Here is a 26614-nt window from a genome sequence, read left to right on the forward strand (position 1 = left end):
CTCTAAGGTGTTTAGGGCTGAATATTAGAATCTCTGTTTTATCTGAGTTTAATAGGAGAAAATTGCGAGTCATCCGGATTTTTATGTCCTTGAAACATGCATGAAGTTTAGTTAATTGATACACTGCTCTGGTTTTATTTATGAGTAGGCTATAACTGGGTGTCATCCGCATAACAGTGGAAATTAACCATGTGTGTCCTGATAATGTTTCCCAGTGGAAGCATATATAATAAGAATAAAATTGGTTGGTTAACTTTGGTGCGCACAGATGGCTCATCATTAATTTGCACAAATTGAAATCAATCTGAAAAATAGGATTTAAACCAGTTTAGGGTGGTTCCTTTAACTCCAATTAGCTGTTCTAACCTCTGTAATAGAATTTGATGATCAATAGTGTCAAATGCTCCACCAAGGTCTAACAGGACAAGGACAGACACAAAGCCTTGATCTGAAGCTATTAGAAGGTCATTAGTGACTTTTGCCAAGGCTGTCTGTGTGCTGTGATTAGCTCTAAACCCTGACTGAAAGTCTACATATACACTACTTTCCTGGAGAAACTCACACAGCTGATTGGCTACAACCTTCTCGAGGATTTTAGACAGTAAAGGGAGGTTGGATATCGGTCTGTAGTTGGCTAAAATCTCCGGGTCCAGGGTGGTTTTTTTGAGAAGGGGTTTGATTACGGCTGTGGTACATATCATGATGATAATGATAGATTGATTATATTCAGTAAAGTAATATTAATTAGGGGTAGAATTTCAGGTATTATTGAAGCCATCACTCTCCGCCAGAGAGTGAATGAAACTAACCGGTATAAATACACAGATGTACTAATGAGGGAATGGGGAGCAGTTGAGTGTGTGTGTTAGGAGACTCAGGTGAAGGTAATGGGGTGATTAGCAGCTTGTGAGGGTGACTGGATCCGAAATGACAGAGAGAGATGATTAGAAACAAGGTATTGGTAGATAGTTGTGACAATTGATTTGTGAACAACATCATGTTTGCCTTTCGTAGAGTTCTAGCATTCCCAATGTTTATCTGGAATTGTACTTCTGTGTTGTTATAGCGGCTCACCTATGTAGAATAAGCCACTATGACTACACAGAAGTACATCTACAGATCTAACACGCATCTTAGTGATATGATTGGAAGGCGGGGTGCATTGCAGGCGGACACAGACCTGAAAGCCATGATGCTATGATGCCTATCGCAATTCGTGTGGCTAAAACCAAAGTCGTTATGAGCAATCCAAAGCTATGTCCATAAAGTCCATTCATCCCCATGCACTATATAGAGAAGGGTCAATCAGTTTAAAAAAATGAAAAATAGAAATTAATCATCTCTTATGATACACACCTGTTTTGCCCACCCACTCTCCACCACAATGACCAAAACAAAATATATCCAACCTGCAAGAGAATGGGTTGCTGGTTCACAGTGTGACATGCAAATTAGACATATCTACATAACATGTGACATCATTACGCAATCTTGCAACCTTTTACTACATTTCAGAGAGCCACTAGCTACTTCTGGTGAAATTCTTTTGGTAACACTTGTGCTACAAACAGACAAACTTGTGAAAGTCAAAAGACAAGGTGCAAAATTGCAGTATTTGACATGACTAAATATGACTACATGTGATAAAATTGGTATGAATATAATATGAGCAAAATAAATAAATAATTGACAGTTATTGCAGCAGTAATTACTATTAATTATCAGAGGTGGGAAATGTACATTCTTATTGCTGTGGGCAGGAAAGACTTCCTGTATCTGTCCTTGTGGAAGCAGAGCTGAACCAGTCTGTTGGAGAAGGTGCTCCACTGTCTGTCCATCAGGTGGTGGAGAGGGTGGTCTTGATTGTCCATGATGGATAAGAGCTTATTTAGTATCCTCTCCAACACCACTTCCAAAGTGTCCGTTTGCAGCCAATGAAGGAGCCAGCCGTCTTAATCAGCTTGTTAAGTCTGTCGGTGTCACCGGGTTCGATGCTGCTCCCCCAGCAGATCACAGCAAAGTACAGAACACTGGCTACAACAAACTGATAGAATAGAAACATGTAACAGATGCAAAAATGAAAAAAAAAACAAACAAAGAAGACAACCGTTGTGGAATTAGTACGTAGATCCTGCCTCTGTCTGCTGCACCACCCCTCTTATGAATCTTGCAGAAAATTGTTGCAGTTGTGAACACTTCTGAGCGAAGAGTACACTGCATGTATGAAAGGCAAACTGCGAAAACAATAATTCCATATTCTTTGGAATTTTCCAAGAGACATGTCTGAAAACAGCTTAACTAACTAAAAACCATCAGTGTGACCTTCCATGTATTTATGATAACTAGTAAAACTAGGGCTGCGAAGCAGCACTGAGCCGGCCCGAGCACATGAGAACTCAGAACCTGATCTGCAGGGGAGGGCGGTTGGGGACAGGGCGAAACGGCTCTGAGTTGCATGCATTTTGTGCACCGCGGGAGGGATAAGGGCACACTTCCAGTGTGCGTCACGCAACGCAAAATCACTCCCAACTATCATGCATTATAGTCCAAGCAATCAAGTGCAGAGTGAAAATTGAACGTAAATTGAAAGTTGTAAAACAAGGCTTACTTCCTGTAGCCAGTAGGTGGCGCTATCATAATCAATATATGCAGACTATTTCATCTGTTCAAGCCTGGACTCTGATCATGTGACAGAATTTTGGTGCCGATTGGACAATGCACAGAGATTTAAAAAACAGTCCTATTCACAGTCAATCAGTTGGTGGCATTATGACCCTGACTTAATATTGACATATGGAGCTGTTCAAGCCGGGAAGTTAATCAGATTTTAATTTTGGTGCCGATTGGACATTGCAGAGTGGAGTTATGACAACTTTGTCTCCTTTGGCGAAGGATTAACTTTCCCTGCACCTCAATGTTCACATGATTTGAGGAAATGTCACAATTCTGACCATGTTCTTGTCACTTGTCAGAGCTCATTTGAGCTGTATATTGTAAAGCAGTGAGCAGCAGTGCATTAAAGTATAAAACTGAACAGATCCATATTGACACATGGATCTGTTCAGGCTGCATTTCTGATCATCATGTAGGCATATGGAAACTGTGAGTTTTCGTCGAACCATGTTAGAGGTGTGGCGTCAAATGTCAACAAGTTGCCATGACACACAAAAATGCATTAACTTCAGTGTACATTGTTCAATCTCCCTCAAATTACATCTGTGTAACAACAGCCCCCCCGAAGACATTCATATGGTTTTAAGAAATGGGCATGGCAAAAAGCTGAATCGTGCCCCCTAAAATGCAGCACAAGATTGATTGGATCGATATGCTAGACCAAAAAGGAAGTCTGTCATTTTTAATGAAGTGGCTATTGTGACCATTTACACGTGGTGTATTTGAACTAACTCCTCCTAGAGCTATCATCAGACCAACTTTAAATTTGGTGAGTGTCATCTCAACAACATGGAAACTACCTTGATTTTTTAGTGTGCGTCACACGGTCTGACCGTGGCATGGCGTCAAAGTTTGATGATTCACCACAAAAGAGGGATTTATTATAACTCCTCTGTGCATTGTCCAATCAGTCACAAAACTCAAATGATCACAATCTCACCCTGAAAAGATCCATATGTGAAAATATTGACTCGTCACAGTGCCGCCTGCTGGCGATAGGACGTGACATGTTTTATACTTTGATGCACTTGCTGCTGGCTGCTTTACAATATACAGCTCAAATGAGCTCATACAAGCAATAGGAACATGGTCAGAATTGTGACAATTCCTCAAACCATTGAGGTGCGGCGAAGGTTGATCCTTAGCCAAAGAAGACGAAGTTGTCAAGAACTCCACTGTGCATTGTCCAATCGGCACCAAAATTTAAACCAATGATCACAGTCCTGGTCTGAATAGCTGTCAAAAGTAAGTCAGGGTCAAAGCACCACCTAATGAACAGCGTGAAAATGAAGATGTATTTATCTCCATTGTGCACTGACAAATTAACACCAAGATTTAAACCTATAATCAGAGATGCGACCTGAACAGCTACATATGTCAATATTAACTCAGGGTCATAGTGCCTCCTACTGATTTGCCATGAAACAAGAAGTTGTATTTAACTCCACTGTGCATTGTCCAATCATCACCAAAATTAAATCCTAAAATCAGAGTCCAGGCCTGAACAGCTCCATATGTCAATATTAACTCAGGGTCATAGCACCACCTACTGATCAGTGTAAAAATGAAGTTGTTGTAACTCCACTGTGCATTGTTGAATCGGAACCAAAATTAAAACCTATGATCAGAGGTGCGGTCTGAACAGCTCCATATGTCAAAAGTAACTCAGGGTCATAGTGCTTACTGAATTGCCATGAAACAGGAAGTAGTATTTTACCCGACTGTACATTGTCCAATTGGCCTCAAATTGGTAACGCTTCATCAGAGCCCCAACCTGAACAGATGTATTAGTCTGAATGTAGTGATAGTGTTAGCCCCACCTACTGGCAACAGGAAGTAAGCCTTGTTCAACAACCTTAATTCGATTTACATAAAACTTTCACCTTGTGGTCTGCACTTCATGGTGTGGCCATGATGCGTGATTGTTGGGCGTGCTTTGGCATTGCGTGATGCACGCAACACACAGCCGTTTCGTCCGGTCCCCAACTGCCCTCCCTAGCGACTGCATCAGTTCCCGAGTTCGCGAATGCTCGGAGCTGCTCAGTGTTGCTTTGCAGCCATGGTTTTTAAAATAAATTTAGAATTTTAAAAAAAAGTGTATTTGATAGGCAGATTTGGGCTTTCCTGAACAATGTCAGATTATCTTCGGATGTTGCATATGATTATTGCTTGTAGGATAAAATTGTAGCATACGGATTAAGCCCTATCAGACAAATTGTGATTCGTGAATATAGGCCATTCAAATAAAATTTGATTGATTGATTGCTTGAGATTCATTCATACAAACAAACATAATTACCTGTACATGTATCATGAGTCTAAGCAGCACATTCCCTAACATGTCAAACAAATACTTTGCCAAAAGGTTGTTTGGATTATTACATATGTTGCATCACTATATGAACTAACAGTAAGTTGTTATTTGAAATTACATTTTTTTAAGCAGTGCTGATGATTCTTTGAGTTATTGGTCAAAGCAGCAGCACTAAAGATAAAGATATTAAGTTATCCTAACATATTCTAGTGAACTGCAAATCAGTTCAAAGAAATATTACTTTTTCTTCGATTTATTCCCCAAATACTTCTAAACATCACATTAACATATCAGCATGCACTGGTGAGTTTTTAGAAATGCATTGCTAGATTTTGGAGGCAGTTTGATACAATTTATCCTATATTTTGACTCAGTTGACAGTCTGGCTGTCCCCTTTTCCATAGCTGATTACAATTACAAAATACATTTGCTATGTATGTAGTGACGTTAGCATCAGATTGAACATGATTACATCACTTTTAACAAGTAGTGCTTTACTCTTTACTTTCAATTGTTTTGGTATTTGTATTTGTAAGGAACAATTGAACATGTTTGATGCAACATTGCATGTGTTATGTATACAATCTCTAGTGACAAATATAAGCACTGAGTTGTGATTATTTTGTTATTTCTTACCATTTTGCAGGATCTTTCAGCTTCAGACAAAATTATGAATAAAATGGCCTAAACGTTGTTTGTTGCTTCTGTTGTGCATCTGGATTAAAATTGTGCTGTAGCTTGTCAAAGTTTGGCCAGCCCTGGGCAAACTGCAGGCACTGTTCATTTTCTTGGTAAAGTTCTCTGCAGGAAACAACCTACCATGATGTCCTGTACAGTTAGATGTGAGATAGAGAGTAAGCCTCCATACAAACATGAGGGGCTACAATCTGGAGGCTCTTTACACTGAGCATACCTGAATTAACCTACTAAATGAGAGCTGTACTGTAGGTCCTCTGTTAGGTCCAATTCATGTCACTCTTTTTTTCTAGTGTGCAAAGTTTTCCCTTGCTACAATGCACTTGGTCCCACACATGCTTTGTAGTCATTTGATCAAATACATACATTTAGGTATGTTATATGCAAGATACACAGAACTGAAATAATGAAAGTCCTGAACATATATATTGAGACAGGGCTCTATTTCAATGAAAGGCCATGAAAAATAAACACTGCCATTCAGGCCCTTATCATGTTGGTTCATATATGCTACATATTTCAAGAAAATCTAAGCAAATATTCCAAACATGGAGCTAGTATTACCATAACCTCTATTTCAGCTAGTTACAAGTGAACTCTTCTTACTGAGTAACATACTGTGTCAGAAATAACAATTCTGTTCTTCAGTATTTTTGTATCAAGTGTGCTACTTCCATTTATATCAACAATCTACCTCAATCATATGGCAAGAATGCTTAAAGATTATTTTTTAAAGTTTGTGAGTTAAGCATAAGCTTAAGATATGAACTTGTCTTTAAGATAATGAGAATGAAATGTTGATACACAAACTATCACAGGTTTGTTGAGCATACTCACTGCCGTAACTTATTTGAAGATTTAAGATTTGACTTTTTTTAAACTGAACATTATCCTTCGTTATTTTGAAAAAAACAACATTTTAATGCTACTAGTAGGTAACATTTTGACTTCTGTATTCGTTACAAAACTCATGCTTTCAGCACTGAGGCTATACTTTGCTTATTAGTACTACAATAGTACTCAAAGTACAACTAAAGGTGGTGAGAATGTCAATAGTTTTGCAGATATTTGGAACCTCATTGCCATCTCAAATCTGTTGCCAGTGCGGTCAGAACAACATCAGTAACACAATGTTGTTAAAATGCTGGCATGACCAAATACACAAACACAAGGAGGAATTGCTACTTTTATTAATTTGAATGACTGTGTTGAAGAGCTTTGTAGTAGAAAACTTGATATGATATGCTAAAATTGGGCAGTGCTTGAAAACAATGGCAATTACCATTAAATGTATCTTCAACATCATCACTTCATTATATACAAGTCATCTCTTTAATTTTCTATTATAAATGAGTGCTACTCGGAGGAAAGACTGTGGTGCAATGGCAGAGAAGAGTACATAATTGACTATTTTGGTGGAGATTTAATGGGATGTGAAAAATCTAAGGGTTTGGTGAATATAAATTCATATAGATCTGTGGCCTGCCAAAACAGATGTTAATAAAGTTTCTGAGTCATAGTTTTGGTGTTGCAGAGGACCAAACTGAGACGTGGAGCCAGACCCATAGAGCCAGACCCATAGAGCCAGACCCATAGAGCCAGACAAGTTTTCACAATTTTTCTTTCGTTATGGCAGGATAACTCAAATACTCACAAAGTCAAATTTTCTAAAATAGTAGTTTTCCACAGAACAAACTATGTGTTGAATCATATCATCTGCTGCATTAAAGACTTTAGAAAAATAAAGTTACTGATTCATAAAAGATCCCAACTGAGCAAGTCAGGTAGATAGCTATAAAATTACAGACATCTTAGAGCACAGTAAATAAGGAAAATACAACACAAGAAAAAGTAAAATTTACCATGCAGTCATAACTTAACTGTAATGTGCCAGTTATTTCAAAGAATTGTAGTTGTAACATCAAATAAACTGAAAAGGCAAATCACATTTCTCAAGCGGACACTTGAATTAGTCATCCCTTAATGGAATTACATGAAAGCTGATTTTCAAAAAATGATTAGGTACACAGCTTCCTCTGAGAATATCTCTCTCTCTCTTGATATCACATTCTTATATCATCATCATCATCATCACAATCTTCACATCAAATAGGCTGTTTTCCATTATTTACAGCAACTCTTTTTAAGGCAACACTGCTTTTCTTCAAGGAAACCAACATTTCTGCAAATCAGCACAACACACCTGTCACTTTTTATTTGAAATGCAAGCATTCATTCCAACATTACAGGAGAACTGATATGCTCTGGTCTATTGCCTATCATATCTATCATCTTGATGATGTTTACGTTGATGCAGATGGATTTTGTTTGCCTGTGAATGCTTATATTTGTATTCAGAGGATGACTCTGCTAAGGAAGAAACAATTACAAAACAAAAAGCTTTGGTGCATGCATGATCTATCTTGGCTGTTATGGTTAATAAATTCCAGAGTATTTATGATGGCGGCTAATATCCTTGCACTCTGTGGTTTGGAGTCCCTGTTCACTTCTATCCATTCTCCTTCCACAGTACTAAGTGAATGCTATGGTCAGGCATGCTGGTAGCAAAAACCAGTCCAGAGTCATTGTCCCCATCCAGGCCGTTTAGCCAGGAAGTCACACCAGCCAGGAAGCTGGATCCTCGTTTGGATTTTCTGTAGGCTGGTAGAGGCCAGCGACCTGAGATCAACTCTGTCCTCAGGTCCAACACATAAAGGTAGTGGTTGTCAAAAAGGAGCGCAAACACCTCGCCAAAGCTGAGCAAGGACAGGTTGGCTGGGTCCTGTGCTTTGATCACCCTGGAAATGGCAAAACATGCTGGATTAGGAGATAGGAGCAGTATGTTATATAATATTAGAAATGTTCTTGTCTAAATCCATTATTCCAGAAATTAGGAAAACTGGATTAAGGTTTGTTGTTTGCATTTACAATTGTACATTTTAACAGTGGAGAGTTATTCATCAGAAATATTTTTTCATTAATATCCTCCTATATTGATTTCAGGTTTTAGGTTCTGGAAGTTCATTTCTTCTTAGATGGAAAAATGTATCTGGGTATCCACTCTTAACATGTTTAATCAGGTCATCTGACCTCTTTTTGTTGGTATAAACTTGATTTAGTTTTAAATTAGCAAGTTCTCAACAATCAAACACCACCACTAAACTTAGACAACAAAATGTGGCAGTCACTCCAAACACAGTTCCCTCATATTGACTTGACACTTGGACAAAAATGACTTTGACTACCTTGATAAAAAAACAAGCATTTTTTTAACCCATTAAGAATTTTGGCGCCAAATAAATACACACCCCAAGGATTTCTGAAGGGCTGACAGAAATGCCAACATTTCTTAGCCTTCGAAGCAGATAGAAATATGAAATAAAAACATTTAATAACTCAACCTTTCCAAAATAACTTAACCATCTGAAATATGAAATCCTCACAGACTTAATGTCAATACTGGAGCTAAAACTTAAAATGAAAATACAACACATAGCCAGAATTCCATAATGATGTTGGAAAGAGACGATTTAAATCACAACACCAGAATGTCACTCAGTACAGCGTATACCTCAGCTTAGGCCAGTCACCTTAAATTCAATCAAGCCTTACAGCTTAGCCAACAAAACAATGAAGATCATGACATCAAAACTTCAGAAAGAAAGATAGGTTGATAAAGAGATAAACCAAATTAGACTAAGAACCCCCCTCCCCCCACACACACACTCTTGAATATCAGTGCCCCAAATATGTTTTTCCATACACAAATGCATCATGCAGTGCTGATGATTTTTTGATTCCCTTGTGGTGTTTATGCAATGTTTTGAGAAAGGGATAAAACATTCTGGTATCTGCCCCTTTGTCTGGATCCATGCCAAAATTGATTGAGTTCCTTTATCCAGTAAGTAAACTGGAAATCTGTTTACAGTTTATGTAATCCTGCTGATAAATAACCAACCAACTAACAAATGTAATATATACATGTACAATCATAGTAAATTTCACACTTTTCTACTAACTTTTCAGTTGGTTTGAATATGTCTAAGGGAAGCAATCTTATGTGCAGGACACAAGAAGTCTAGACTAGAGTTGAGAAGGCTGAATTATAACTTTTTTTTTTACATTACATTAGTTCATTACATTTATTTACACCAAAGACATGGTAAAAATACATTAATTTTAGAAAAATTACAAGATTCTAAACATGTTTTGTACATTAGTTCTAAGCTAATACATAATGGGAATTATCATTAACAGGTAACATAATACTAACCTCGTGATCACAACATTATCTTATTTGATCCATTTGACTTTATATTTACATGTTCATATTCCTATAGCATCACTACACTGGCTTCCTAAAATATTTAAAATTAAATTTAAAATTCTCCTCCTAACCTACAAGGCCCTTAATAATATGGCATCATCATACCTTAAAGAGCTCATAGTATCATATCACCCCACTAGAGCACTGCACTCCCAGAAATCAGGCATGCTTGTCATCCCTAAAGTCTCTAAAAGTAGGTAGGAACGAGAGCTTTCAGCTATCAGGCTCCTCTCCTGTGGAATCACTACTCTTTCCTCTTTTCCCTCTTTATCACATCAATGTCTCATCAATACATGGAACTGACTTGACTTCTTCCCTGGAGTTCTTGTGCTGTATCGTTTGCAGATCCAGGATTGCTGCTGCGGCCACTTCAAGCATCGTGATGGTGGATCGTAGATTGTGATCTTGGACCATAGATCATGATGGTGGATTGAGATCATAGTGGCAGTTGATTGTGGATCGTAATGGTGGATTGTAGAACGTAATGGTGGATCCTGATTGTGGATAGCGTTGATAGATCATGATGGTGGACTGATGGCAGCTGATCATTGACTCTGATAACAACAAGACTACTTGATATACAGTATGACTACTCATATGACAATAATTTAAATTGTCACTGCTACTCTCTTCAACTCAATCAAACATTGACAAACCTTTCCCTTAAAGGTCCAGTGTGTAAGATTTAGGTGAAAGGGAACTATTGGCAGAAATTTAATGGAGAATAATTCTCATTTTCACTAGTTTATTTCATCTAAGTTGCATGAATTGTAGTTTTCTTTACCCCAGAAAAGGCCCTTTATATTTAAATACTTTATATTTACATGGAGGGGACCCTCTCTACGGAGGCCACTATGTTTTTTACATTAGTCCAGACTGGACAAACTTACACCTTTTGAGTTTTTATGAAAATTAAAGGCTACCACGGTTCCTTTTTATGTTTGGAAGGAGAGGGTGAGGTAAGGGGTGTTCAGCTGAAACATGCAATTTCAACACTAGATATCAGAAAAATTCTATTCAATACCACGCTTCCCTGGTTGGCTCCTCGGTATCCTCAGAGCTGGAGCCTGGATCCCTGGACCAGACTTGGAGCAAAATCCAAGGCAAAGATTTGTTCCACAGAACCCTGGACTGTCATCCGGGGGAACAAGAATCGAGTTGGAAATTTGTTCCATATGCCATCGTCATCTGGGTTTATCCAGCTGAAACTGTCGGTCAGGAACACACGACCAGTCCAGCGCCACAGTCTACAAAACTGGAAGGTTCCATTGCTTGTCCCTCGGTATCCACAGAGCTGGAGTCTGGATCCCTGGCCCAGGCTTGGAGCCAAATCCAAGGCACAAATCTGTTCCACAGAATCCTGGACTGTCATCCGGGGGAACAAGAATCGAGTTGGAAACTCGTCCCATATGCCATCGCCATCAGGGTTTATCCAGCTGAAATTGTCGGTCAGGAACCCACGGCCAGTCCAGCGCCACAGTTCACAAAACTGGGAGGTTCCATTGCTGGTCCCTCGGTATCCACAGAGCTGTAATCTGGATCCCTGGCCCAGGCTTGGAGCCAAATCCAAGGCACAGATCTGTTCCACAGAACCCTGGATTGTCATCCGGGGGAACAAGAATCGAGTTGGAAACTTGTCCCATATGCCATCGCCATCAGGGTTTATCCAGCTGAAACTATTCGTCAGGAACCCACGGCCAGTCCAGCGCCACAGTCCACAAAACTGGGAGGTTCCATTGCTGGTCCCGGTCCGAAGAGTGGAGTACTAAGGCTGGCAGCTTTGGGTCCCCGTGGTTCATACCGGCACTCTGTCTCAAGGGGGACCAGCTCCTTGTCCACAAGACAACACGCACGCCAGGTAACAAATTCTGGTCATAGGTGACTCTATTATCAGGAATGTAAAAAAAAAAATCTGTTAAAATTTGCTGGGGCCACTGTCTGTGATATTGAGGTCAAAACCATTGAAATCCTGGCCAAAGAACCAGACATTCGAATGGTCATTGTCCAATTGGCCATGAACGATATTCGTAAAGAGCAGTCTCAGATTCTGAAAAGCCACTTTTTGCATCTTATCAGCTCTCTCAAATGATCGGTGGAGGACATCTCTGCCTGTGGTCTCGGTGTTGGGTGCTTCAGCCTGCTCCTGTCTCTTCAAACCTGGCCCTCATAAGCTTATGCTGATCACAGTGTCCCCTTCATGAGGCACAGTCCTTATGTGATCTGACGTGTTATGGCAAGATGAGAGAGAGTGGACCTGAAAGAATCCACTCTCGGCTGACAAGCGAACTGTGTTGGTCAAATACAGCAGATATTTTTTCCTGTAACACCTGGGGCGACTCTCCCCGCGCACAGGAAGTGATGAGACTGTTGAAACAGGGGGTTATTGTGGCAAATTGAAGCCTGTAGCCCTTGGCCAGTGTTCTCAATATCCATTCTGATGCTGTGCATGCTTTCCAACTCTCTAACCATAAAGTTAGGGGGGAGTGAAGCTCTGTCTGACACAGACAATCTCTGGAGGCCAGCTCTAACGCTGTCCCCTAGTGGTGGACAGATTGACTCGGGACAAGTGGAACAGGATGATTCACCACAGGTGGGACGCCTGTGTTTTTTTGTGTTTGAGTGTTTGTGAGAGATTGATGTGGCGTTGAACATCATAAGTGAACTGTGTCTCTTCTCCTCATGGCTGAATTGCACGAACTGAGCTACGGGCCCATGCTTCACCAAGAGGGAGGGGTGGCACTGGGGAATTTCTCCCTGAACACACATGGGATAAATTGATTGCCATGGAACAGGGAATGGCTGGCACATCTGCCCGCGGTGGGGTGGACTGCTAAGATGCCTTCTGCTTCCGCCTAGCCTGCTGGTCGGGAGCCGGGCCCAGTTGAGTAGCCTGGGTTGACTGGGTATTGAAGGGCTTCTTAGGCCAAGTGGGCTTGGTGGTGTGAGGGCCAGTGGTGTTCGCACCTGGTAACTGAGCCCTGGGATATTTCAGATTCAGCCATCTCGTCCTCTCTTATAACACCAACATCAACATGCGCTTCCCCTCCGCCTGTTGAGCGCACTGCCACTGTACACGTAGGCTGATGTCTGCGATTGTGGTGATCTAGTCCCACACGGAACATTCGGGCACGTTGGCTACATCAGCAAAAAGCTCAGCTTGGTATGCAGACAACCTGGAGGTGATGTTAAGAGCCCTCACTGTCAAAGCTGCTGCTTTATAAGCCCGCTCAGTCATGGCGGATTGGAAGAGATCAGCTTTCGTGGGGAGGATGGGGGCCCTGGATGAGGCAGCTGACAGCCATGGCTGAAGGTTGGCTGCTACCAGGGGCTCCATGAGCGGCATGTGGGCCATGGAGTTTGTCCATCCCCTCACCTCGCTGTCCGACTCCTTAGCGGGTTTAGCATATCCAAGTGTCAAATCTTTGCTCGTCCATACCAAGGTGGGGTTGCTCAGTAGTGGCACTGCAAGGCTAGATTGGCATCCTAGTCGTCGGCAGAGACTCTGTACTGTGAAGCAGGCGCAGTGGGGGCACAAGCTTGTGTTGCTGATAGCGGCACGGGTGTGATCCAGCCTGAGACACGCATAGCAGACCTGGTGTGTGCATAGTAAAATTTCCACAGGTGCACAGGCAAGGGGCATCACCTTGCTCTGAAGTGGAGGGAAGCTTGGCAGCTTTGTCCAGGGAAGCAAATTATCTGGAGTGGTAACTCTGTTAGCTAGCTCCGGTCGCAGGCTGTGTTGTGCTGTTCACTTGCTAGGAAATTAACGTGCTAGCTAGTTTTAATAAATATTAACTATGGTGAAGGCATAATTCAATAATTTGAATGGCCTTTCTTACCACTAGTGTCTGGCGGTGTTCGAATGACATGTGCTGCCGGGTCAGCCATATTTAAGGTGCGGCACCTTTACGCGGATGTCACCACTGCCAGCCACTCAGGGCTAGCGAACTGGTAAAAGTGCTTTTGTGGATACATGCGAGGGTCGTATCCCATAGTAAGAACTCGAAATGAATGCTAAGAAAGATAATCCCTGTTTTCTCTTCTTCTGACAAGGATTCATTGAGAGAAAACCCAGTCAATGATCTGAATGTGTTTAATTTATCATCTAGGGCAGCAGGGCTGAATCCGCCATCTGCCAAAAATATTGAAATGCAGAGCGTGAATGTGTGGCTCATGGAACACCATGAACGCCACCGGGTCCTAGCACCAATCTGGTTGGTTCCCTAAACCTGTGTTCCGTTGCTCATGAGATGAAGAAAATGTAATTATTTCCAAAGGTCTTAATATTTCTGAGGTTGTGGTGACTGATGTTGCCATCTCTAAATATTACTGTTTTGTTTGAAGCAACCAGCCCTGCTGACACAAGCAAAGGCGAAGCAGAGGTGATCAGAAAGTGTTATATTAATGTTAGCACTTGTGCATTATTCAGGGTTTTACACCATTGCCAACTCTGCCCTCAGCTCATTTCAGTGCCCTCTGGTTAATACCATTGCCCCCATTCAGACCAAAGGTCTCCCTGTAAGGAAAACCTCACCATGGAGGAACACCACGCTGGTAAAAACACAATAAAGAGAGTGTAGACAGGCAGAATTCAGGTGGCAAAAAACTAAACTCCAGGTTCACTATGACATCTATATAATTAACAAGAAAAGAAACGGGCAAGGCAATCCTTCTTCTCAGAGATTATCAATAAAAACAGCAATATTGCCTGCAACTTGTTCAATGTTGTGAACAGTCTGACAAACCCCAGAGCATCAATTCCTCATGAACTCCTGGCCAGCAAGTCATGCAATGACTTAGCAAGTTTTTTCACAGATTAAGTCTATAAGTTAAGTTTTTTGGAGACAGACTTCTAGCCTCACACACAATTTCATATTTTTATTCAAGAGCGTGGTTGTTCAGTTTGAGTGCATGACTCGTTGAATTTATGTTCAGATTGTGTATTACTTAAAATAGTCCGTTTGCACTTAATTTGCTCTGCTTCTGCTCAAACTGTGTGCTTGCACTCAGATATATTGTTACTCATGCGCTCCCAGCTTCAGCCCTTATTTGCACTCTGGCTGCTTTCTGGGTGCTCGTGGATCATCTGCTCTCAGATTTCTCCTCTGCTCTTGGATTTTTTGGTGCTACAAATCTTGCAAAAGTCCTCTCACATCTGTCGTAGGCATCTCTCAACGTCCTTCTAAACTTGTACTTGAACACTTTTAACCTGTCCATGCTCCACTCCCAGATGCCTTTTCCTTCTCCAACCTTAACTGTCTGAGTTTGGCTATGAACCATGCTTTGTCACTTTTGAAATTCACCCTGGTATGTGATGCGATACAACAGTCCTCACGGAAACTGATGTATTAAGTCACAGCCTCTGTGTATTCATTCAGACTGTTGGTAGCAGACCTGAAGACATCCCAGTCAGTGCAGTCCAAACACGCTAAGGTCTTCCACAGCCTCCCAAGTCCACTTCTTAGATGTCCTCATAACAGGTTTTGAGAACTTTAATTTCTGCCCGTATGCAGGAATCAGGTGGACCATGATGTGGTCAGAGTGTCCCAGTGCAGCTTGGGGGACAGTGATAGGCTCCGCTGACTGTTGTGTAACAGTGATGCAAGGTGTTCTCCTCCCTGGTCAGACATTTTGTATTTAGGGAGTTCGTGCCTGAGTTCGGGTACGTATCTGGTCGGCAAGCATGCGCTGTGTATCCTTCAGGTTGGCCTGGAATGTAAACACCAACCAGAATGAACTCACGAGGGCACGAAAGGCTTTACAGTTCATGAAAAAGGTTTGATGAAAAGGAGAGCAGTGCTGCTGAATCACTGTCATGTCAATGCTGTTAATGTAAAAACAGCTTCCGCCACCTTTGTCTTGCCGGAGAGTTCTCTGACGCAGTCCGCACCACAGTGCAGAGTCCGTGTTGATCCACACAGCCACGGTCTGTGAAACAAAAGAAGGAAGATGAAAAAAGTCTCTGTTTCCAGCAACCGGGACCTGAAGTTCATCCAGTTTGTTGATCAGTGAGCGTACACTGGAGAGAAATATTCCTGGAAGAAGTGCAAGATGCATCTGCGGAGAGGCACGAGCATTCCAGCATGTCTCCCCCTCCTCCTGCCTTTGACTGTGTTGGAAAAGGTGAGCAAACCTTTGACCAGAATGTCCAATAACACAAAAATGGTGAAAATAAGTCAGCTGGAGTTGTTGCTGATGTTCATGAGTTCTTCTCTGGTGAAAGAGCTCCAGGTATCACAGCAGAAAGAGTTAACACACGAAATGAGACACAACAAAGTATAAAAGTGTACACAAACACATCAGGGCGGCAGTCTGTGGCACCATCTTGGATCTATATGGACAATATCAGAACTATATCTAACAGTATACTCAGATGATGGCATTGCCCTTGCTTCCAGTGAAACCTTTGGGAGTTATCTTAGATCCCGATTTGTCCTTTGATCCTCATTTAAAACTAATTTCTAGGACTCCATCCTTCTTTCAACATTAAAAAAATCAGACATCTCAAACCGATGCAGAAAATTACTCCATGCCTTTGTTACACCCAGACTTGATTATAGTAAATACTTATTATCAGGATCCAGCAGTTAATCTTCTAAAGACCCTTCAGCTTGTCCAAAATGCTGCAGCATGTGTCCTGACAATAACCAGGAAAAGAGATCACATTTCTCACTTCACTACACTGGCTTTCTTTTAAATTAAGAATATAATTCTCATAGTACCTCATCACCCCACTAGAGCACTGTGCTCCCAGAATTCAGGATTACTTGTCATGCCTAAAGTCTCTAAAAGTAGAGTAGGAGGTAGAGCCTTCAGCTATCAAGCTCCTACCCTGTGGAATTATCTTCCAGTTTTAGTTTGGGAGGCAGACACCCTCTCTACATTTAAGAGTAGGCTTAAAACCTTCCTTTTTGACAAAGCTTATAGTTAGAGTTCGTTCAGGTCCGTCTTGGACCAGCTCTTAGTTATGCTGCTATAGTGCTATAGGCCAAGATTGTCGGGGGACACATGAATCATGGAGCTTCTCTTTCCTCTCACCCTCATTATCAAACAAATGTCTCATCAATACATATAACTGACTTGATTTCTTCCCTGGACTCCTTGCGCTTTATTGTTTGCAGATCTAGGATCACTGTTGCGGCAACATTGTGGATCATGATGGAGGATCACGAATCAGAGATCTTGATGGCGGATCATGGCTTGTGATCGTGGTGGCAGCTGATTGTGGATCACAATGGTGGATCATGATAGTGGTGGTGGATTGTGGATCGTGGTGGCAACTGATTGAAGTGGTGGATCCTGATCGTGGACTATTATTACAACAGCACTGCTTGATATACAATACGCTTACTCACCAACGCATACTCGTATGCTCATTACTGACACTAGTTCAATTCATTTGTAGTTGCTGCTCCGTTCATCTCTGTCAGACATTTTCTTATGTATAAATACTTTAAACATTGAAATTCTTCTCCATTATGATACAAACTGTTTCTTCTAATCAATGTTGTAAATACTGTTAATATGTTGATGTGTTCAGTTACACGCAGCATCTATTGCACTTCTGTCCATCCTGGGAGAGGGATCCCTCACATTTGATTGATTTAAGTTTTTAAGGGTTACCATATTGACATGTGGGCAAAAACACCAACTGTTTTGGCTGGTTAACATATGTAGATAACACAATTCTGTACATCTATAAATCTGCACAAATCTTGACCAAAATGTTCAACAGACATGGTGAACTGTGTGCATATTTTGGTCTCGTGTCTGTAGTTTTGTTCTTACCTGAGAATCTCAAAACTAGCAAAGTCCCACTGATAAACTCCGAGGTCAGAGCTGCAGACAATGTAGCGTCCATCAAACTGCAGACGAGGCTGAAGGCTGATGCTGCGGTCCTCTGACACTGACAGTGTCTTCAGACACTTGCAGTTGATTTCTCTTCCTAAAGGCCAGACCTGCAGAGGAACCACAGTTTTCTCTCCGTCTTATAGATTTTCAGATATGAGTCATCTGTGCGCACCAAAGTTATGTGTTCTCTAGGGTTCTATGCTGGGCCCAATTTTATTCTCATTATATATGCTTCCACTAGGAAACATTATCAGGACTCACTGCTATGCAAATGACACCCAGTTATACCCATCAATAAAACCAGAACAGTGTAATCAAATAACTTTTCAAGGATATAAAAACCTGGATGACAATTTTCTCCTTTTAAACTCAGATAAAACAGAGGTTCAAATACTCAGCCCTAAACACCTTAGAGATACATAAATTAATGATTTGCAACTTAAGATGACATGGCCCTCGCTTCCAGTGAAACAGTCAGGAATTTGGGAGTCATCTGTGATCCCTATTTGTCCTTTAAATCCCACAAATTTCTAGGATTGCCTTCTTTCAGTTACTAAACATCTCAAAAATCAGACATGTTCTGTCTCAAAAAGATGCAGAAAAGCTAGTCCACCCATTTGTTACCTCCAGACTTGATTATTGTAATTCCTTATTATCAAGCTCCAGCAGTAAGTCATTAAAGATTTTGCAGCGTGTCCTGACAAGAACCAGGAAAAGAGATCACATTTCTCCTGTATTTGCTTCACCAAACTGGCTTCCTGTTAAATTTAGATAAGAATTTAAAATTCTCCTCCTCACCTACAAGGACTTTAATAATATGGCACTATCATACTGAAAAGAGCTCATAATAGCATATCACTCCACTAGAGCACTGCGCTCTCAGAATTCAGGCTTACTTGTTGTCCCTAAATTCTCTAAAATTATAGTAGGAGCCAGAGCTCCTCTGCTGTGGAATCATCTCCCAGTTTCAGTTCAATAGGTGTACACCCTCTCTACGTTTTAAGAGTAGGCTTAAAACCTTCCTTTTTGATAAAGCTTATAGTTAGAGCCAGGTTTGTCTTGGACCTGCTCTTAGTTATGTTGCTATAGGTCTGGAACTGGGTGGGCAATTAATTTTCCCAAGGGGCCACATGAGAAACAGGGACAGGTGTGGAGAGCCGGACCAATAGGCTGAACTCAATTCTGCTCATATTAATTTTGTCTTCAGTCAATTTTGATAAGCTTCTACTGGTGGGAGTAAATGTTCTGATAAGGCAAATGAAAAACTGCAGCAGGCATAGTAATTACACCAACATTTAGGAGTATTTCAAAGATCAGCATTAAATTAACTTTATACAAAGTGCTATTACAATTTGCATGTAGTCTAATCCCCACATTTGCTGTTTTTCTGTTCTTTGTTCTTGTTGTGAGAGAAATCTAGTCTGTATTAGGCTTGAACAAGTGCCCTGAAGTCAGGCTGAATGTCTGGATTTGCTAAACTTCATCACATAAAATGTTTGATCACATATGTAGGTAGATCCAAAAAGAACCAACATCTTAGCATGCCTCCATGTCATGTATGGAAAGTTCTCCTCTTTGAGAAAAGAATAAAACTCCAGCAGCGATACTGACTTAAAGTGCTCTGCGAGTAGTGTATCAGACTGCAGGTCAACGAGTTCGAGCTGAACATCACTGGGTGCATTATCCAAACTGCACATGAAATGATTGATTAAGATATAGCAGCTAAAACATGGGAATAACAGCAAAATAATATAAACATTTATTTTGTTTCTCTATACTTCAAAAAGTAAAGGGAAATATCAGCATTACCTTAATTTCATATTTATCAGCACTTAGGAGGATATGGTCACCAGGACTGTGCATCATAGATTCTACTTCACTTTTCTGGAGTAAGACCTTCGGAGGAGATGACAACACAGGATTACATTTCAATATCAGGTATTTCAAGGTTTAACTCCCACCAAATATTAACACCTTGACTAGAACGTGAGCTGACCTTAGTCACCCACTCAGTGTGTCCAGTCAGAGTGTTGAGACAGGCACCAGCAGACAAAGCCCAAATCTTCACGGTGAAGTCTGCAGAGCCACTGACCAGTACATCCAGCTCATCATTGTAGTCCACACTGAAGACTAAACACAACCAATATTTATTTTATTTGAAAACCAGTTGAAAAAGAAAATACAGTGTTTCCCATTAATTATCTAGACAATGTCAGCTTGTCCAGACAAGCCACCTCGACTTTTGTTGGTTTATCGCTTTATTTTATAGTTTTTATGATTGCATTGGGGTTAAGCGGATATTTCTTTTATGGTTTTATTTTATCCATTGTGTTGCATTACCTTGTTTTGTAATTGCACTGCATTTCTTTACAGTTCAGTATTCATGATTGTCAATCACTCTGTTAACATGTTTTCTGAAAAGTGCAATATCAATGAAGTATGAATTATTATTACTACTGCATTGTCAGGGTATGGTCCATAACGTTTTTACCGTCCATGCAGACAGTCATAGTTTCAGTTGCAGTTATACATGTCACTATGAATCTGTTGCACGTGAGAGTGACCTCTGTGTGTGCACATGCACCCCTATTACCTCCATAGATTGAATAAACTTTGTGGGAAATGCTGGAATATCATTAAAAGGTAGTAACATCAAATGCAATGATGCTACAACCTTCTGGTTAGTGGACGACAAGCTCTACCTCCTGAGCCACAGCCACCTCCAAAAGATCATTTGGTTGCTGTTCCTGTAATTCTTTTTTTTTTTTTCCCTCATTTTTTTGACTAATCAGGATAGTTTTGTATTATCTCCTCAATGAAGTTGAACTGACACTCGTTTTAGTAAGAGGCATAGGCGGGGCCCGCCTGTAAGTTGTGGAGGCCTATGCCACTTGCATAATGAGCGTATAAGGCTTCCAGATCTGGTTATATCCAATACCCTTTGCAAACAGGTAAAAAGGCAGTTTTTTCCCTACTGTGCAGTCACCTCACACAAATATGAATCTTAAGGCAGCTGAGAAATAGCAGCCACCAGCCACCCCCCCCATCCCCCATCAGAACAGATCTGCTGTGAATATTAGCATGATTAATATAAGCCAACCTGCTCCTGTGTGGCCGCGGAACTGTTGGATTTTAGACCCACTGCTCCACTCCCAGCATGCAATAGTGTTGTCAAAGGACCCAGTCACCAGCTTCTGTTCATCAAACTTCACTGTGGCGCAGGTGTGTGTCTGAATTCCATAAATGCACTGCCCAGTGCGCACATCCCACAGTTTGGCAGAGAGGTCATCAGATCCTGAAAAATAAGAAGACTTCCCAGCTCTGCACATCTCTGTAATACGTGTTCCAGAATGACAATGTGATGTCAATATGAGTCAAACCGGTGTCCAAATTCTATCTGAAAGGCGCAATTTGTATCTAAGATTTAGAGTTGGGATGAGATTGATGAACAAATATGGATGGATGGTAAAATTCTGGATTTTTATTTATTTTACATTCCAATAGTCATTAAAGTCTACAATAATGATTTGTTCAAAATACTACTGTTTGTATAATACAATTAGCTTGCCAAAAAAATAAAAAACAGTGAAAGTGTACCTGTGCAGAGGAGGCCATCTTTATAGTAGAGGGCATATACTCGAGCACTGTGACCAATTAGGGATGATGTCTCAAAGGCTTCCTGATCTTTCAGCTGTGTCATACGCAGTTTGGCCTTCAGGTAGACTCCCTTCCAGTGTGATGCATCCTGAATGGACTCATCAATCCTCCAGCCCAGCTCCCGACACACACTCTGCCACACTTCTGGACAAGAGTTTATCACCTACAGTGAAATGGACACAGTTTTTTTTTTTGGTCAAGTTTTTTTACATGTGGTGTTTGTTGAGGATTTTTTGTATATCCTCACAAATTACTGTATATGCCACTATATACTATATTATGTATATTTAGTGTATATTACATTATATCTGTACACCATTAAGAGAATAGTGCCTGTGTAATTGCACAGATACTCCCTTCTCTTTCGAAGCAGCAGGGCATAAGGTCAGCGTATAGATAAACAGTGCATTGTTGTGTCTACGCTTAGGGACTTTCATACCTAACCTAACTCAAATGCCCCAGACAGAGAGGCACCAACTTTAACTCTCACCAACAGTATTACACCAGTGGCAAGACATAAGGACACAATGTGATTTAGGAATGCATATTTAGGCTTAACTATCCAACAGAATGGGAACACCTACATGTAACAGAGTGACAGCAATTCTAGCCATTCATTGATGTGCTGTTAGAATGGGTGACACAAGTAGAGGAAGATATATGATGGGGGATGATGTGGGAGACATCTTAAGACTTGGGGGTGACAATTGCTCATATTACCCTGTTAGTTTTGGATATTGTTTCACCTTCTGGTCTCCTTGATGCATCAAGGCTACATTAAAATGCCTCAGTTCTTCTTTAACCAGCTTCAAGAAAACTTCCATAACAGTGTTTGTATTCTTAGACTGAATTATTCAACTCATTAAGACCAGATGTTACTCTTTTTAATTGTGTATCTGGGCAACAGGTTTCTAAATCAACCAATTAAAAAAATGTAATGGACAACTGGGTACAAAGTCACTAGCCACACCCAGGCATGATTACTGCCCGATCTGTTCTTAACATCATTGAAGAGAACCTATTTGGAAATATGAAGAAGGCTAAAAGCAACACATGATGCTACAAACTAAAAAAATTCCAGCAATTGAAATATTATAAAACCATTGCTTTCAGACAAAACATGATGAGAGCCATTATCTACAAATGTAGAATTCTTGAAAAAATAGTGACTCTACCAAACTTCTTCCAAGTGCACAAACCCAGACAAATATCTAAAGAAATGCTGGCCTCAATTGCTTTATTCAAGGTCAATCTTCATGATTCCACAATAAGAAAGACACTGGGTGAAGGTACAAGCCACTGCTGACCAAAAAATACAAAAAGTTTCGTCTCACATTTGCCAAAAAAACACAACGTGATAATTACTATTATGTGGACTGATGAGTCAAAAGTAAAACATGGGTCCTGTTTCATCTGTCGTAAAACTAACACAGCATTCCACAATAAGAACATCATACAAACAATCAAACACGGTGATGTGCTGGCCTGGGGCTGATTTACTGCTTCAGTACGTGGATGACTTGCCATCTTTGACGGAACTATGATTTCTTCTCTCAACCAGAAAATACTGAAGGAGAATATCCACGCATCAGCTTTATGACGTAAAGCTCAAGCTCAATTGTGTTGTGCAGGGGGGCAATGATCCAATGCACACAAGCAAGTGCACCTGTGAATGGCTCGAGAGAAATAAAATTTAAGTTTTGGGGTGACCTGGTCAAACTCATGATTTGAATCCTAATGCAATGTTGTTGTAAGATCCTAAATGGGCAGTTCATGCTTGAAAATCCTCCATTGTGACTTATTTAAATAAAATGTGCAAAGATGGGTGGGACAAAATTCCTCTGCATCAATGTCCACGATCTGAGATGATTAAATAAGATAAATAAGCAATGTAGACGAAATCAGGGAGGGGCAAAAACATTTTTAACAGCAAAGAACATGCTTTTTATAAGATGTATTGTATTTTGTTAGTTTTTTCAGCAGCCATAGTCCACAAAAAAATAAGTTGTTCACACAATGGCTGATGACCTGATTAAGGGGAGTGATATAATTCTAGTTATTTTTGACTAGAACAAGTACTTTTAACTAGTTCCTTTAAGCCCACAATGAAAGAAATTTAAGACCTATGTCTAGTATGACAGATTCGAAGGAATATCAAAGTCCCAGAATTACTTGCACTTACCCATAATTTAAGAAAAGGTGAAGTACCCTAGTAAAAAAAAAACTTGAAACAGGCGCCATGGTGCAGGGAGCCTGACTTTGCATTTGGTATTTTAATTACAGGATGCTCAGAGAGCTCAGAGAGCTCAGAGAGCAAAAGGAGGGAGGGATGGGGGCTGTCACAAGGGTAAATCTGTAAACTATTTATCTCCCATTACTAAAAAATATTTTATAGGATATACTTAATTAGGAAGGATAAATTTAATAAAACAATGTCTGGTTATCTCAATCTCTCCACGTTTTCAGATGTGCCAGGTGCATCCTGTCGAAGTGCAGAATGTGCAAAGCTCCCTGTGCACTGGACATTTAACTTCACTTTGCAGAGTACACTATGGTGCAAAAAAATAGGGCCCTATGTCTTCATTGGCTAGTAATTGCAAACTGCACAAAAAAATACCAAACCAACAGATCAACTGCGAGTCTGCAGTTATAAATGCAATCTACGCATCACTACTATGCACCCAGCTTATAAAAATGTATATGACTGTTGTTCCTTTGTCTTTCTACTTTGGTACCTGTGGAATGATTGATCCCTTTGCAAAAGCTTTAATAAAACCAAAAAGAAAACTCGACAGTACCCCATAAAACTTTGAGATAAAGGGCTGTATGATATTTACCTTATTCCACTGCTTGCAGACCAGGCAACAGGTGAGGAGGGTCTGAGGGTCCAGCCAGTGTAGCAAGTAGAAAGCAAGCTCCAGAGGGAGGAGTCGCAGGAAGTCACGCTTGAGCAGTGTCTCCAGGCTATTGGACAGATGACGGAGCTGGACAGCACCACTTAAAGATATGAGGTGGTCTAGAGACTGGTTGCGCTCCTGGTCATTTAGAGTAAGGAAAGTAGCAGAGATGGACTCCAACCACCCCTCAAAGGCTACCTTCTCCATGGGTACATGAGAGCAACCTGCAACACCTACAGGAAGAATGCTGGGTCTTACTTCATGTTTATATCTTTTAGTGTCTCAAGCAGCCATGTTGTGATCTGATAAATACAACGATTGGGATAAGAAAGGTGTCCCAAAGAGGTGTTCTCTTTTTTCCTGACCAATACAATCAATTGTTCTTTTTTCTGTTTAAATTAATATTTAATTATTATTACTTACTAACTTACTTTATTCTATTAATTAATTTTTTTATTGATTAGCCAATTCTGAATATGACACAAAACAGAAAGGGAGGTTGAAATTTGAACGCTAAGTAACATTGCTATGGATAAAGAGGAAGTGTGCAATACTTGTTTAATTGTAAGCTTCATGACTTAAAAACACAAATATGGATACAATGTAATACAAAGTATCAACTACTAATATAACAGTAGCAATTCCATCAGTGACCAGAGATACAGTGATCATTGAAATGTCTTACTTCCTTCTTTCTTAATTTGAACGGCTGCTTATTTACAAAATCACACTGAAATAATACAAATTGCATGGGACATAAACGGTGGATTATGGAAAGTTAATAAATGGAAGTTGTGACATAAATGTATTAATAAAGTAATATATCTGTTTTATCAAATAATATAAAATTTCTTATCACTTGCTGGTAACAGATTTTAAAATAAAATAAAAATTCCTATTTTTTTCTCTGTCCTGTTTTATATCATTACCTCTGCCAACAAGGTTATGTTTTTGTCTGTGTTTGTTTGTAAGTAAGCAGGATTCTGCAAAAACAAATTCCTTTTTTTTCACTCTTTAACATTGCAATTGAGTGTGCAATTTGGTGCAGATCTAAATAAAATTATAGATGTAGTGAATTTAAATGTGGTTTCGTACGGGGATTGTTGGACCTTGTGGAGGTATATATGGCTCATTGTTATCTGACAACAAACGCCATAAATATAAATTATGAATAGTCTATTGTTGCAAAGACATATTCAAACTATGACTCAATTAAATGCAGTTTTGAAAATACTGGCCCAGCAATATCACCAGGCCTGACTTCACTGCCATACATTTGGAATAGTAATGGCCACAATTACCATTGTCATTGTCGGATGAGTGTTACAAATGTAAACAAAAACTGCTGAAGGCTCTTTACTGCAGACTTACAGCCTACACAGCTATCGCTAGGTCGAAATGGCAATACTGCCCTGTTGAGTAACATTTGTATGTATGTGGCACATGTTACATTTTTAATTGTCACTTATTTGGAGGCAATGGATTTTACGTGTTTATGCACTCAGTTTATGTTTGCTACTTAGCATTAGCAAAGCAACACTACTACAATTACTACTAATAGCAAGTTAGCAACGACTGGAAACGCCTCAACTATCTATCGACAATATTGGCTAGTAAATAAAATACCATTTAAAACTGTAAAATGAAAATGTCCACCAACCAGAGGGTTGCAGGGAGTTCCTTAATCAGCACTTTTCTTGCTTGGTTAGTTCACATTGTTCCTGAAGTTAGCTGTTGTAAGCTAACCTGACAGGAACCAACTTGAAAGGACTGTCCAAGTAACTTAGCTGCGTAGCTTTGGAGCTAACGGTAGCTAATCCACGTGATAAAAGTACTTGATTCTTTCAATCTTTAAAACTACATAGTGTCTATAATTGTACAGTCTGCACATTTCTTAAGACAATAGTTCTAATGCTAGGCCATATGGTTGAATAATAGCAGGCTCTGACATCTTGAAGACCAAAATATCTTGTGCTATCCTTAGCAAATGGTAGAATTGGACCCTCCGCCCTGTCTCAGAGGAGAAGGCGTATTGAAAACTTTGCACCGAAAACATGCATTAATTGAGCACGTTCAGAAAAGTAAGTCTACACACAGAGAGAGACACACAGAGAGACACAAACACATGAACACACACGCACACAAACATCTATTACTAGAGCTTTAATTTGCCTGTGAGACAACACTGCGGGAAATTAT

At 40.3% G+C, this 26614-nt stretch overlaps 1 protein-coding gene across 2 annotated transcripts; it reads right to left on the minus strand.

Annotated features, from left to right (window-relative positions):
* Positions 1–7086: 7086 nt before the first annotated feature.
* On the minus strand, positions 7087–26614 carry fbxw2 (F-box and WD repeat domain containing 2). 2 transcript variants are annotated; one of them, XM_069513764.1, is made up of 9 exons: positions 26076–26405; positions 24356–24648; positions 21459–21681; positions 20962–21156; positions 19858–19991; positions 19671–19757; positions 17799–17968; positions 15863–15938; positions 14394–15719 (listed from the first exon to the last, which is right to left on the minus strand). In XM_069513764.1, exons 2-9 carry the CDS (start codon positions 24620–24622, stop codon positions 15648–15650), a joined length of 1224 nt encoding a protein of 407 aa, XP_069369865.1. In that variant the 5' UTR covers positions 24623–24648; positions 26076–26405; the 3' UTR covers positions 14394–15647. The 2 variants fall into 2 exon arrangements, with proteins under 2 accessions (XP_019938063.1, XP_069369865.1); XM_020082504.2 differs by lacking the exons at positions 14394–15719; positions 15863–15938 and adding an exon at positions 7087–8481 and having other exon boundaries at positions 26076–26614.

This window comes from Paralichthys olivaceus, chromosome 18, assembly GCF_024713975.1.
Source record: "Paralichthys olivaceus isolate ysfri-2021 chromosome 18, ASM2471397v2, whole genome shotgun sequence".
NCBI lineage: Eukaryota > Metazoa > Chordata > Actinopteri > Pleuronectiformes > Paralichthyidae > Paralichthys > Paralichthys olivaceus.